Source organism: Poecilia mexicana, unplaced genomic scaffold (assembly GCF_051168715.1).
Source record: "Poecilia mexicana isolate PSO_F unplaced genomic scaffold, ASM5116871v1 scaffold_2, whole genome shotgun sequence".
Classification (NCBI taxonomy): Eukaryota; Metazoa; Chordata; class Actinopteri; order Cyprinodontiformes; family Poeciliidae; genus Poecilia; species Poecilia mexicana.
The window spans coordinates 57653093-57667827 of NW_028263371.1; the positions used below are offsets into that span (position 1 = coordinate 57653093).

General features: G+C 41.3%; 1 protein-coding gene across 1 annotated transcript; it reads right to left on the reverse strand.

The window, feature by feature from the left end:
* Positions 1-244: 244 nt before the first annotated feature.
* On the reverse strand, positions 245-12955 carry LOC106912887 (inactive dipeptidyl peptidase 10-like). Its single transcript, XM_088003668.1, has 3 exons — positions 12608-12955; positions 4363-4477; positions 245-384 (listed from the first exon to the last, which is right to left on the reverse strand). The coding sequence occupies exons 1-3, from the start codon at positions 12662-12664 to the stop codon at positions 275-277; spliced, it is 282 nt and encodes a 93-aa protein (XP_087859794.1). The 5' UTR covers positions 12665-12955; the 3' UTR covers positions 245-274.
* Between the last annotated feature and the right edge of the window lie 1780 nt (positions 12956-14735).

Here is a 14735-nt window from a genome sequence, read left to right on the forward strand (position 1 = left end):
CAGCTACAGTGGCTACAGCTACAGTGGCTACAGCTACAGCTGCTACAGCTACAGTGGCTACAGCTACAGTGGCTACAGCTACAACTATAGCGGCTACAGCTACAGCGGCTACAGCTACAGCGGCTACAGCTACAGTGGCTACAGCACTGACTGCTGCTGCAACCATCATATCCCAGCAAAACATGATCAACATGGAGGAGCGAGAAGGAATCTGCTGGAATAATCCACCATTTCCTCCATCAAACAGAACCGGCAGATTAAACCCAAACCCAAATTAGCTCGGCTCACCATTAATCCATCGGGCCTCCGGGTCGTGCACCCTGAACTCTGGTCTGAACAGATCCTCCACGGTCAGCTTGGTGTCGCTGCCGGCTTGGCTATCGACTGAAAACACAAACACAAGCAGACAGGTTTCAAATTGAACATCCATAAATTAGCTAAGCTGCCTCTGTCTGAGGCTGGCAAAGAGCCATCCATCCACTTTCTCTTGTCCCTTAGTGGGTCAGGAGGTGCTGGTGCCTCTCCAGCTCACGTTCCGGGCGAGAGGCGGGGTCACCTGGACAGGTCGCCAGTCTGTCGCAGGGCAACACAGAGACACACACCCACCATCCACAGGGAGAACATGCAAACCATGCAGAAAGACCAGGGCTGGGAATTAAACCCAGAACCTTCTTGCTGCAAGGAAACAGCTCTACCAACCAGGACTCGGATTCTTCACTGCTCAGGCCGAGCGGGAAGAGATTTAATTGCACATCTGTGGAATCATACGTCACAAAACATCTTTAACAAATATCCCAAATCTCTCAGCTCTCACTGGATGCATCACTTTTATTGGGTTCCATCTCTACTGGTGTGTGTTTGAAAGTTTGGACCAATGGCATTGTTATTCTAGCTCTATTTGTACTTCATGTGTTTTTGGCCTTCCTGAAAATTAAAATCTGCTCAGATTTGTCAAGTTGTTGTTCCTCGTCTGTCCAAACAGTAAATCCTTCTGACTCAAGTTGGCTCTGGCTGGTCTGAGTGACCTGACCCTGTGCCAGACAGCTTGAAAATATCATTTTCTCTCTAACAATAATCACTAATAATCACCAATATTATCACAGCAATATTCAATGAGAAGAACTAAATCTGGACTAATAACTTCTAGAATATTAGATGTTACCACTAATACAGCATGAAACTGGTAATTTTGCACATAATTGTACTTACTGGTACATGTTTACCTGAAAATATTCAAACAACAAAGATTTTTCATCATGGTGGGATTTCTCCCTCAAAAAGGCCTGAAACACTTTCAGCTTTTATTCTGAAGAGTTGTGTCTGAACGGGCCGGATCCGGGATCTGAGCAGAACTGGCGGCCCAGGTCAGCCTGGAGGTCAAGCTGGAGGTCAATCAGAGGTCAATCTGGAGGTCAGCCATGTTGGCTAACGCTGCACAGCAGGTTTGTTTATGGCTCAATTAAAATCCAACCATGTGTGACAAATCCAGCGGGCAACTGGGAGACTTTATGTCTGAATCAAACCGATTGATCCTGAATCAAACCGACTGATCCTGAATCAAACCGATTGATCCTGAATCAAACCGACTGATCCTGAATCAAACCGACTGATCCTGAATCAAACCGATTGATCCTGAATCAAACCGACTGATCCTGAATCAAACCGATTGATCCTGAATCAAACCGATTGATCCTGAATCAAACCGACTGATCCTGAATCAAACCGACTGATCCTGAATCAAACCGATTGATCCTGAATCAAACCGACTGATCCTGAATCAAACCGACTGATCCTGAATCAAACCGACTGATCCTGAATCAAACCGACTGATCCTGAATCAAACCGATTGATCCTGAATCAAACCGACTGATCCTGAATCAAACCGACTGATCCTGAATCAAACCGACTGATCCTGAATCAAACCGATTGATCCTGAATCAAACCGACTGATCCTGAATCAAACCGATTGATCCTGAATCAAACCGATTGATCCTGAATCAAACCGACTGATCCTGAATCAAACCGACTGATCCTGAATCAAACCGACTGATCCTGAATCAAACCGACTGATCCTGAATCAAACCGATTGATCCTGAATCAAACCGATTGATCCTGAATCAAACCGACTGATCCTGAATCAAACCGATTGATCCTGAATCAAACCGACTGATCCTGAATCAAACCGACTGATCCTGAATCAAACCGACTGATCCTGAATCAAACCGACTGATCCTGAATCAAACCGATTGATCCTGAATCAAACCGACTGATCCTGAATCAAACCGATTGATTGTAAAGCAACAGAAAAACAGCTCTGCTGTCTGAACTAAATAATCTCTAGGATAAAAACTTGAGCCTTAAAAACTTATTGAAACTAAACAATTTTTATGGAGCCATTTCTGTTTGCTGGATCAATAAAAATAAAAAATAAGTTTAGATAAAGCAGCTGTTTAACACTACATAACTCTGATAAATTTATCAAACAGGTTTGATTTCTGAATCAATAAAACATTTTAAATGTCAGGTGTTCTGACCATCTGTGCTACCTCGTCAGATTTTCCTACCGCAGCACGGATAGATGGCTATGTCTATCTGTCTGTGCTACCCATCTAAAACTGCTACTGCCATGTTTACAAACAGAAAACTACAGCAGGTTGTTAAATATATTGGATAACATTATCTGAGTGACTGAAGTGGAAGCTTAGGAGTTACGGTTAGCTTAGCATCGGAACAATTTATGACGAAACCACAAGAAGATCACTTCTTTCATCTGAATATCCTACCCCTTTAAAATGAAAAGCTATAGATGTATGCACTAATTATTAGAATATCTTACCTATTAAAAATATTTTAATTACAGAAGTGTTTGTAAGAATAAAACAATATCAGGCAGATTTTAAATTGAACAAATTCAAACTCTTTTTCACATTAATGCTGTAGAATGCAGAGAATAATGAACAAGAGTCGGTTACTTTTATCAAAAAGGTAAAGCTTTACTTGTGTTTAAGGATCTAAAATGTTTTAAGAGGGACTCGACATGGCAACCACTGAGCGCCAGGTTTCTCCTCCAGAACCGCTGCGACCCAAACGGACCGTTATCCTGGATCGGCCTGAATCACTCCACAGCAGAACACCAGGAAGGGAGGAGCCCGTCCTGCTACAGGGAGGGCAGTGGAGGTTTTAAAAGACGTTGAGCTCCGGGTCTGATGACAGGACCCCTCATGGGGTCCAAATGCAGAATGCCCCTCTGGCTCTTGACGCCCCTCTGGCTCGTGACGCCCCTCTGGCTCGTGACACCCCTCTGGCTCTTGACGCCCCTATGGCTCGTGACGCCCCTCTGGCTCATGACGCACATCTGGCTCATGACGCCCCTATGGCTCGTGACGCCCCTCTGGCTCTTGACGCCCCTCTGGCTCGTGATGCACATCTGGCTCATGACGCCCCTATGGCTCGTGACGCCCCTCTGGCTCTTGACGCCCCTCTGGCTCGTGACGCACATCTGGTTCGTGACACACCTCTGGCTTGTGACGCCCCTCTGGCTCTTGACGCCCCTCTGGCTCGTGATGCACATCTGGCTCATGACGCCCCTATGGCTCGTGACGCCCCTCTGGCTCTTGACGCCCCTCTGGCTCATGACGCACATCTGGCTCGTGACGCCCCTCTGGCTCGTGACGCCCCTCTGGCTCTTGACGCCCCTCTGGCTCATGACGCACATCTGGCTCTTGACGCCCCTCTGGCTCGTGACGCACCTCTGGCTCTTGACGCTCCACCTTGACCAGGTGGGTTACCTCTGGCTTTAAGGGCCGTCTGACCCCCAGCCCTCAGCTGCTAAGAGAGGCTCCTCTCCTCCTGGCCAGGAACCGCTCCCAGATCAGCCGTCTTCACCCTCAGCAGTGCTGCTCACTGCGAACAGCGCCTCCACCTGGTGCCCAGCAGAACAAGTAATGAGTCTCTTTGCCTCCCTCCATTCATCCCAACCAGGTGAACCCTGGTGGTTCTGGTTCTGGTCCCGGTTCCTGCTTAGCAGCAGCCTTCCTGTTCACCACTTTTCGCTGCAGAGCAGTTTTTATCCACAACGCGTCCACCGACCTGCGCAGGTCACTGAAACGACAGGACAGCACCTGTTACACATCGACATGCTGAGCTTCATGAAAACAGTTTGACTCAACTGAAATATTTTACAGTACAGATGAAATAAATGACGTAAAGCTTACCGTGATCTGCAATGACAAAAACAGACCAAACGAAACCACAGGCAGGACCAGAAATCTGCCGAGTCAGCAGAACGTGAGGCAACGCAAGTAGCACGGACAGAACACCGGGTCAGAACCGAGTAAGAACTGGGTCAGAACCTGCTGTTACCTGGGCTGAGCAGGATGACGGACATGGTGATGAGGGAGCAGACCACCAGGATGACCAGTAGAGCGATGGCGATGCCTTTCCAGTTCCTCTGAGGGGGGCTGACCGCAGCCAGGTCCTGCAACAGGAGAACCACAGTTACTCTGCAGAACCAGAACCTGGATCAGGACCAGAACCAGGACCAGAACCAGAACTTGCTTGCTGGGACCAGACTGGTCCCAGACCCCCAGACCGGACTGGTCCCAGACCCCCAGACCGGACTGGGCCCAGAGTCCAGTCGTCACACTCCAGGATGTTTAATGCAGCCACACTATGAATTTTCCATCGGCCATCTTTACTGCCGTAAACGTCGCGGCTGCAGCTCCTCCCTCTCTGTTCGTCTCCTCATCCTGATAAAATCAGATTTTCACTCTTTATTTTTCTGAGACATTAATAAAAAGAAAAAGGCTTAAAAACCAAATGCTGCTGATGTGTGGTGGGGCGGCTGCATCCTGCGTTGCCTAGCAACAGAGACAGTTGGAAATGTAAATCTGACCAGCAAACAAACGCATCAACAACAAAATCTCATAAAGAGAAATAACAGAAAACAGCCACTGGAAGCAAAACATGAGCAAAAATGATCATAAAGTGAACAAATGAAGAAGTGATGGGAAGACGGTTTCAGCGATCAGAGACAAACTGAAACTACTGAACGTTACAGCAGCATAAGTGGATGTATTGTTAAAATCTGCTGGGTGTCCCAGTGTTACAGGCTTGTAGTTCCTCCTGCAACACTCTTCGGATCTTTGGTTCCAGCTGTTCTGGGTTCATATTTCTCTATTATATTATAATTTCCAGCCTGAATATTTGACTTTTCTGACGTTTCTTTAACATTCCAAGGCTGAAAAACTGAACCAGCTGATAAATCTGTAGCCATCCTCTGATTTTTAAACGGAAGCTTAGCCCCGCCCCCTGAGAAACACAGAAACTATCAGCAAAGTGGGCGGAGCCTCGTGGCACTGAGGGGCGTGGCCAAGCGTGTGATGCGGTGCTGCTAGCATAGCGGATTTGCTGTTATACCTGGTCACTTTTCAGATCCTCTAAGACTTTATTCAAAAATATGTAACATGTTGGAAATATTATGTTATAACCCTGACCTGTTAGAACCAAACAGAACCAATCAGAACCAGGCAGAACCAGGCAGAACCAATCAGAACCAGGTAGGCGGGTCCACCATCAGATCCTCCTGCTGATTCTTTATTATTATGTTGTTGAAATCAGAGCAAAATCTGCAGCAGCTCGTCTCCATGGTAACCTGTGACCTTTGACCTATCAGTTAGAGACACCAACTGGCCAATCAGGTTGATTGGAGACGATCTGACCTGAAGCTCAGGATGGTTCACCCTCCACAGAGTTATTCCTCCAGCTGGCCTGTAGGAGGCGCCGCTGGCAGTGGATCATATTTGCTCACATTTTCCAGGCTCTGTTTCATTTTCTCCAGATTTCCCTCTGGATCATGAAGCTGCTCATTTAAAGCTCATTTTCTCCACAGAAACAGAAAAACAAACAAAGCCGTGGAGCTGAATCCAGACCAACCCTTCAGCAGGTCTGCTGCACAGCCAGCAGCTCAGACATCTACACTGGGTCAACACTAGAGAACAAAGATGATTTTAAAACATTATAAACACAGGAACCTAAAAATGTCTAATAATTAAAGTTTTGGGGCCAAAACTGAAAAAAATTCCTGTGCAACGTTTGGGGCAGCTAAAACATCAGGTCAGGTAAATAATATTAGACTTCAGTAAATCGTGTCTTTGCTGCAGTCATATTTCATTTGCAGCGTTTTGTTCATAGTTTGCAGTTCTGTGCAGCTCTTCGTCTCAGATGTTCGTGTTTTAGTGTTTTAGGAATAAAGCTGGTTTGTTTTAGCATCGTGTCAAGCACTGCAACACTGACATTAGCATAGCAGGCTAACATTACCATAGCAGGCTAACATTACCATAGCAGGCTAACATCTGAAGTATTTCCACAGATGTTTCAAATGTTTTAGAGATTATCAGTAACTGTGAGCTGAAGCCGTATTTTAAACTGAATCAATCAAATGCCAATGTGTGTGTGTGTGTGTGTGTGTGTGTGTGTGTGTGTGTGTGTGTGTGTGTGTGTGTGTGTGTGTGTGTGTGTGGTGCTGTCAGATCAGCCTGAATAGATGCCTGAAACTGCAAAAATACAAACCTCCATCCAGCTGAGCTTTGAACCAGCTACAGACCATAAATCCATATTAATAATGATATTAGACCATAAATCCATATTAATAATGATATTAGACCATAAATCCATATTAATAATATTAGACCATAAATCCATATTAATAATATTAGACCATAAATCCATATTAATAATGATATTAGACCATAAATCCATATGAATAATATTAGACCATAAATCCATATTAATAATATTACACCATAAATTCATATTAATGATGATATTAGACCATAAATCCATATTAATAATATTAGACCATAAATCCATATTAATAATGATATTAGACCAGAAATCCATATTAATAATATTAGACCATAAATCCATATTAATAATGATATTAGACCAGAAATCCATATTAATAATGATATTAGACCATAAATCCATATTAATAATATTAGACCATAAATCCATATTAATAATGATATTAGACCATAAATCCATATGAATATTAGACCATAAATCCATATTAATAATGATATTACACCATAAATCCATATTAATGATGATATTAGACCATAAATCCATATTAATAATATTAGACCATAAATCCATATTAATAATATTAGACCATAAATCCATATTAATAATGATATTAGACCATAAATCCATATTAATGATGATATTAGACCATAAATCCATATTAATAATATTAGACCATAAATCCATATTAATAATATTAGACCATAAATCCATATTAATAATGATATTAGACCATAAATCCATATTAATAATGATATTAGACCATAAATCCATATTAATAATGATATTAGACCATAAATCCATATTAATAATGATATTAGACCATAAATCCATATTAATAATGATATTAGACCATAAATCCATATTAATAATGATATTAGACCATAAATCCATATTAATAATATTAGACCATAAATCCATATTAATGATGATATTAGACCATAAATCCATATTAATAATATTAGACCATAAATCCATATTAATAATATTAGACCATAAATCCATATTAATAATATTAGACCATAAATCCATATTAATAATGATATTAGACCATAAATCCATATGAATAATATTAGACCATAAATCCATATTAATAATATTAGACCATAAATCCATATTAATAATGATATTAGACCATAAATCCATATGAATAATATTAGACCATAAATCCATATTAATAATATTACACCATAAATTCATATTAATGATGATATTAGACCATAAATCCATATTAATAATATTAGACCATAAATCCATATTAATAATGATATTAGACCAGAAATCCATATTAATAATATTAGACCATAAATCCATATTAATAATGATATTAGACCAGAAATCCATATTAATAATGATATTAGACCATAAATCCATATTAATAATATTAGACCATAAATCCATATTAATAATGATATTAGACCATAAATCCATATGAATAATATTAGACCATAAATCCATATTAATAATGATATTACACCATAAATCCATATTAATGATGATATTAGACCATAAATCCATATTAATAATATTAGACCATAAATCCATATTAATAATATTAGACCATAAATCCATATTAATAATGATATTAGACCATAAATCCATATTAATGATGATATTAGACCATAAATCCATATTAATAATATTAGACCATAAATCCATATTAATAATATTAGACCATAAATCCATATTAATAATGATATTAGACCATAAATCCATATTAATAATGATATTAGACCATAAATCCATATTAATAATGATATTAGACCATAAATCCATATTAATAATGATATTAGACCATAAATCCATATTAATAATGATATTAGACCATAAATCCATATTAATAATGATATTAGACCATAAATCCATATTAATAATATTAGACCATAAATCCATATTAATGATGATATTAGACCATAAATCCATATTAATAATATTAGACCATAAATCCATATTAATAATATTAGACCATAAATCCATATTAATAATGATATTACACCATAAATCCATATGAATAATATTAGACCATAAATCCATATTAATAATGATATTACACCATAAATCCATATTAATGATGATATTAGACCATAAATCCATATTAATAATATTAGACCATAAATCCATATTAATAATATTAGACCATAAATCCATATTAATAATGATATTAGACCATAAATCCATATTAATAATGATATTAGACCATAAATCCATATTAATAATATTAGACCATAAATCCATATTAATAATGATATTAGACCATAAATCCATATTAATGATTAACACTGACAGATCAACACAACAGAAATCCATTTATAATGCATTGTGTGCAGCAACGCAGTCCAGACGTTTTACTGCTGCGTTTTTCATTTCCACATTTCATTCAGACTCCTCCTGATTCTCCAATGTTTCTGTTTTTTATTCACATTAATAAAAGTGAGAACAAATGAAGTGCAATATTCTGGATTTATTGTCACTGCAGTTTATTAATTTACACTCATTGGTTTAATTCCCATCAGTGATCAAATTTCATCAACTCACGAACTGAAACGGCTCCAATTATTCAGCTGGAAGAAACAGAAAAATATCAGAATCTGATTTAATTCAATCTAACAAACTTTAATCAGATTCAGATCTAATTAAAGAAAAAGTGGAAGGAAGTTTGATGAGGGATAAATGAGAACGAAGCTCAGCATGAACCTCTGGAAAACAACTAAAAATCTTAGAAGGAACGTCTCACAGAACCGCCTGAACTCCGTCCACTTGGGTTTCCCTCAGTGTATTATAGGCCTGGCAGCCCGCCAGGCTAAGCACTGCTTGTTTTTGTTTGTTTAAATAAGCAGCACTGAAAACGTCTCTGTTGTGCCGAGCTTTTCACTGGCGGAGCAGATTCATTCCTAAAAGACAATCTGCAGTCGATTCATAAACCCACAGAGAGCGGACCAATCAGGCGCTGCCGCTGCTTTATCTCTAAAGTTTACCTCAGTGCGGGTCGCACGCTCCTCCCTTCTCTCAAACTGGACACAGGCTGACCTGTATGGATGTTTACATCAACCCCCTGTGAGGAATTATGATTCTCTGGAGAACTCCACATCAAGGTAGGAGTCTAAACCCGCCCTGTTAGCTCTGGTTGAGCAGCTCTACGTGAACCGCAGGAATAACGTAGTCGCTTTCAGAGGAGTTGAGGAGCGCTGAGAATGATTTATGTTTGTGAACAAAGAATTATACGCAGCGTTTCCATCTCGACACGCTGCCCAGCGTGTGGCGCTGTCTGCCCTGTAAAGTTCATGTCTGTGTTCCCGGTTGGTCGGAGCGTTAGCGGCTAACGAACCATAACCTCATCATGCAGGTTCAGGTGAGGAGCTTTAGCGCTCGCCTCGCATCACGTTGGTTTTATATTAGTTATTATTATTTTTCCGGCTACACGAAGCATCAAACCATCAGATGCTTTGTCCACTTAGTCAGACAGAGTTAATGAGCGTGGAGATCTGAGAAACTCGTCCCATAAACTCCAGCAACCAGAACAGTTTCTGTGATTCTTATTAAAACTCAACAGACACTAAATGTCAGAGCTGCTAAAGCCACATTAGCAGCATTATATTAAATATGCCATTTGTTGCTCATCTCTGCTCAGTGCAGCAGGTTTAACTCATCCTGCAGGGCCGGTCCAAGGCTGATGAGGCCTGGGGCAGAATCTGACTGAGGGGCCCCATCAGCACCTCTAACAGCTTCTGAGTTGGATTTAATCTGAGAGAGGAGGAGGAGTTTAACTGGCAACATAAAAACAATCAGTTATAATCCAGTTTATTCATTTGTATTTGTGAACAAACAGTTCCAACTCAAAGATTAAACTCGGAGCATCAGATTGTTGCTATGGTAACGAAACAATCTAACTATGAATATTGTTCTTTGAACTTTTAGTAAACTTGCCAGGTCCTTAAAATCTTATATTTAAATGTTAAACAATTTAAAATCCTTTAATCTATTTATGCTGAAACCATTAAATCAAATTCAGCAGAATTGATCATCTCAATAAATAAATGTTGCATTCATGTATTTGTGTTAAGATAGTAGCATTTATGGCCCCTGAAGCCCTGGGGGCCCGATGAGCCGCTGAGTTGATTTGGATTAAACAGAAGTGCAAATAATTGAAATTTATTTTAATTGTATTTTTTGGTTTGTTGTTTTTAAGACTAGTTGTGGGTTTAAGATACCGTTTCACTGGAGATGTTCCAGTAACACATATTTACTAGAGATGTGCCGATCAGGTTTTTTCCTGCCGATCAGGTTTTTTCCTGCCGATCACATAATTATTATGTTTTTAATCATAAACACTACCGTTACATTATGTGGAAAAAGGAACCATGAATTCACCTAATTTAGACAAAAACTTGTTTTTAATAACTTTTTTCAAGAAGAAAACTAAACAAAACAGTCATTGTGCAAATTGTACTGCTATTGATAAAACTATCTTTAACAGACTGATAACATATGAAGGCTCTGAAGAGGCTAAATAATGCAAAGAGCCAAAATAAAACCTCTCAACATTGCCAAAAATATTCAAGTATAAAACTTAACATTTAAAGCCAAAAACAGGATCCATTACAATAAACAATCCAGATTTACTGAATGAAAACTTCCTGTTAGCATGGCGGCTAGCTGATTACTGCTAGCTCTGATTGGCTGTTTCTGACTGAGCGGAGTAATTATGCAGATCAGGGAGGAGATGGATTATTTTCTCAGAGATTATCTGTCTCATGTTTTAATACGTATGTAAAATGTATTTTTAGGTTAGATGCTGCAGCTTTAAGCAGGTTGGTGTGAGAGTCACCACCAGGTGGAGCAGAAGCGAAGCTCCGTCTGTCAGATATTAACTACCTGTAGCAGAACCAGCGTCTGACATCGCAGCTCGAAGACTTAAATCATTTTCCAGGTTATTTGTTTAGTTTTCTGACCGTCATGCTAATCCAGGTGAGTGTTTGTAGCTGTGCGCTGCTTTACCTGCTGTCTGATCCTCCGTATGTCTTTTTACTGCAGTGAGCCTCGATGTAGCCAAACTCCTCAAGTATCTCATCGTTTTTATTCCGTATTAGATTCGTCATGTTGATGCATTTTGACCTGCTTCAATTTTCCGCCGCAACACGCAAACTTCCCCTTTCACTCAGTGGTTATAGTTCCACATCGCTTAGGATTTGTTGCTGCGCGTTTGCGCAGAGTGAAGGAAAGAGGAGACCAGCTGCACAGGCAGGTTGGAAATGAGATGATCGGCATCGGCAACAAGAGCCAATGATCGCCGATCACCGATCATGCACTTTTTCACGAAAATCGGCCCGATTATGATCGGTGACCGATCGATCGGCACACCTCTAATATTTACCCAGTAATATTTTTACATTTCCTGTCTATTTAACATCTTTTAATACAAAAACACGGTGGACCGACCGCCGGGCTGAGCAGGTTTACTGGGGGAACCCTGAGTCCGTTTGGAGGACAGAGAGACGGATCCAAACCCGGTTCTGGAAAACCAGATGGACCTGAATGCATGTGAGCAGATAAACCGGAATAAACCGGATGAAAGCTTCTCATGAGATAAAAACCCTGCTGGATTTATCGCATCGTTCATCTTTTCTCGTCATAAATTCCAATTAATAACATTAAATCCTCACAAAACTGTTGTTGTTTCTTCAAATGTATCAAAAATATTAATCAATTTGAAATCCACTGAGTGCAGATCAGCGATACAAATGATTTCAATATGGCAGCGATCTTCTGATTGCTCCATCAGCTGTTAGCTTCCTGCTAATCAGTGTTAGCTGCAGCTGAGCGCAGCGGCGCCTCCTGCCGGTCAGACTGCAGGTCTGGACTCTTCATCACTCCTCTTCATCACCTCCCCCCCCATAGATGCTGCAACTTCACTCCGCTCCTCATCTTCATCACCATCATCATCATCATCTGCACAGAGAGCTGGACCCAAACCGGGACCCGCCGGTTCTGTTGGACCGGACGGGTTCTGGACCTGAAATCGGCTCACCTCATCCTGCTGCGGCTGGTTCGGTCTCTGGTTCTGCTGCTCCTTGGTGGCGGTCATGGTCCCCCTGCTGTCCACGGAACCCGGTCCAATTCCAAAGCGAACCCACTAGAACCGACGGAGAACCGGACCAGGTTCGGTTCCGCTGCGGAATCCTAATCAGAAGCGTCACGACTGGAGATGATGCGTGGAGGAGAACCAGGGCAGAACCGGAGCAGAACCGGGACGGAACCGGAGGAGAACCGGAGCAGAACCGGGCTGAGCGCCTCCTCCCCCGGACAGTTTCAGACGCGCTGGTTCCGGACAAACAGAACCGAGATGCTCTCAGAGAGCAGCGGAGGTTCTGCTGCGATCCGGCTGATGTTCTGGAGGACGCAGCCTGAGAGGAGGAAGAGGAGGAGGTGATGAAGGGTCAGAGGGAGGGGCGGGCTGCAGCTCCTCAGGATGAACGGTTCTGATGGAGTCGTGAAGAACCCGGAGGGTTCTGACAGGTTCGGTACCACCAATCCCAGACAATCCGCCAGTTAAACAGCTTTAAAAAATCCGGGACTCATCAGAACCAGAACCAGAACCTGAACTGAGATCCAAAGACCTGAGTCAGGAATCCCCAGTCTGGAATCATAAATCAATAACTATGTATTGATAAATGAGGTTCTGTTCAGAATGACGTCATGAACGAGACAGACAAGAATTCACATGTAAAATATACCGATATTGATCTTTGACCTTTAATATTGATAATCAGATGATCAGGATGAAGAACAGAAATGGAGATGGAATCACTTCAGAACTTTAAGTCAAAGTTTTTTCTATATTTAAGATTCAAATTTATTTGATGCAAAACTGATTTTAAAAAAGTGTCTACATTTAAATTCACATGAAAAATTAATTTTAGTTGGTATACAGTTAGCGGCTGTAGCTACAGCGGCTGTAGCTTCACCGTTAGCAGCTGTAGCTACACCGTTTTAGCGGCTGTAGCTACACCATTAGCAGCTGTAGCTACACCGTTTTAGCGGCTGTAGCTACACCGTTTTAGCGACTGTAGCTACACCGTTAGCGGCTGTAGCTACACCGTTAGTGGCTGTAGCTACAGCGGCTGTAGCTACACCATTAGTAGCTGTAGCTACACCGTTAGCGTCTGTAGCTACACCGTTAGCGACTGTAGCTACACCGTTAGCAGCTGTAACTACACCGTTAGCGACTGTAGCTACACCGTTAGCGGCTGTAGCTACACCGTTAGCAGCTGTAGCTACACCGTTAGCGACTGTAGCTACACCGTTAGCAGCTGTAGCTACACCGTTAGCGACTGTAGCTACACCGTTAGCGGCTGTAGCTACCGTTAGCTGCTGTACCTACACATTAGCATTAGATGCACTGTTCACCGGAGCATTCGGGCCAAACGGTCTATTAAAACCCAAATGTTTTCAGCTCAGCTTCGTTAGCTGGAGGTTCTGAGCCGCTAGCAGAGAACCGGACGGTGGCGGTTCTCCTCATCAGGCCTTCTGAGGGCCGCAGGCTGAGTGGAGCTTCAGCCCGTATCTTCAGCGGCCAGACACGGATCGATGGTTCCTATCTGATTCCGACTCTGCTCAATTACTGAGCTTGTTAGGATTATGGAGTGGAACGGCTCACACAGTGAGGCGACGCCACAGGAAACGCTCTCTCTTCAACATGGCGGCTCCATGACCAGGAATATTTCAGGACAATGTTGCTAAAAATGACTGAAAGTCATTCATTTCTCTCATTTTTCCCAAAGTAAATAAAATCTTCTCTGGATGTAAAATAGTTCTTATTGATCACATTTTAATCTGTTTAATTCATGTTAAATGTTTATAAATTCACTCATTGGTCTCTTTCCTCCATTTCTAAACTTCTAAAACTGATGGACAAAATGAGAAAGATGTTTGAAGTATAAATAATGACAATGGAGGACAGCAGAGAGAAAACAGTTGATTCAAACCGCAGAGATAAAAGCATCTCTGCTGTCAGTTTCATACAGAAAGTGTAAAACTCCTGAAATTCATGGTATGTGTAGAAATATGCTGATAACCAGAAATGGACTGCCAAAATAAAAGCTGTGTCTTTATAAACTCCTGCTTTAAATCTTCATGTTGCCTTTTTCTCATTGGTT

Excerpts from the sequence above, each read along its gene's own strand:
- LOC106912887 (XM_088003668.1), bottom strand. The coding sequence starts at position 12,664 with ATGACCGCCACCAAGGAGCAGCAGAACCAGAGACCGAACCAGCCGCAG. Across the intron at positions 4,478-12,607 it reads ACCAGCCGCAGCAGGATGAG|GACCTGGCTGCGGTCAGCCC; the intron begins GTGAGCCGATTT and ends CTCCTGTTGCAG. Across the intron at positions 385-4,362 it reads CGTCATCCTGCTCAGCCCAG|TCGATAGCCAAGCCGGCAGC; the intron begins GTAACAGCAGGT and ends TTGTGTTTTCAG.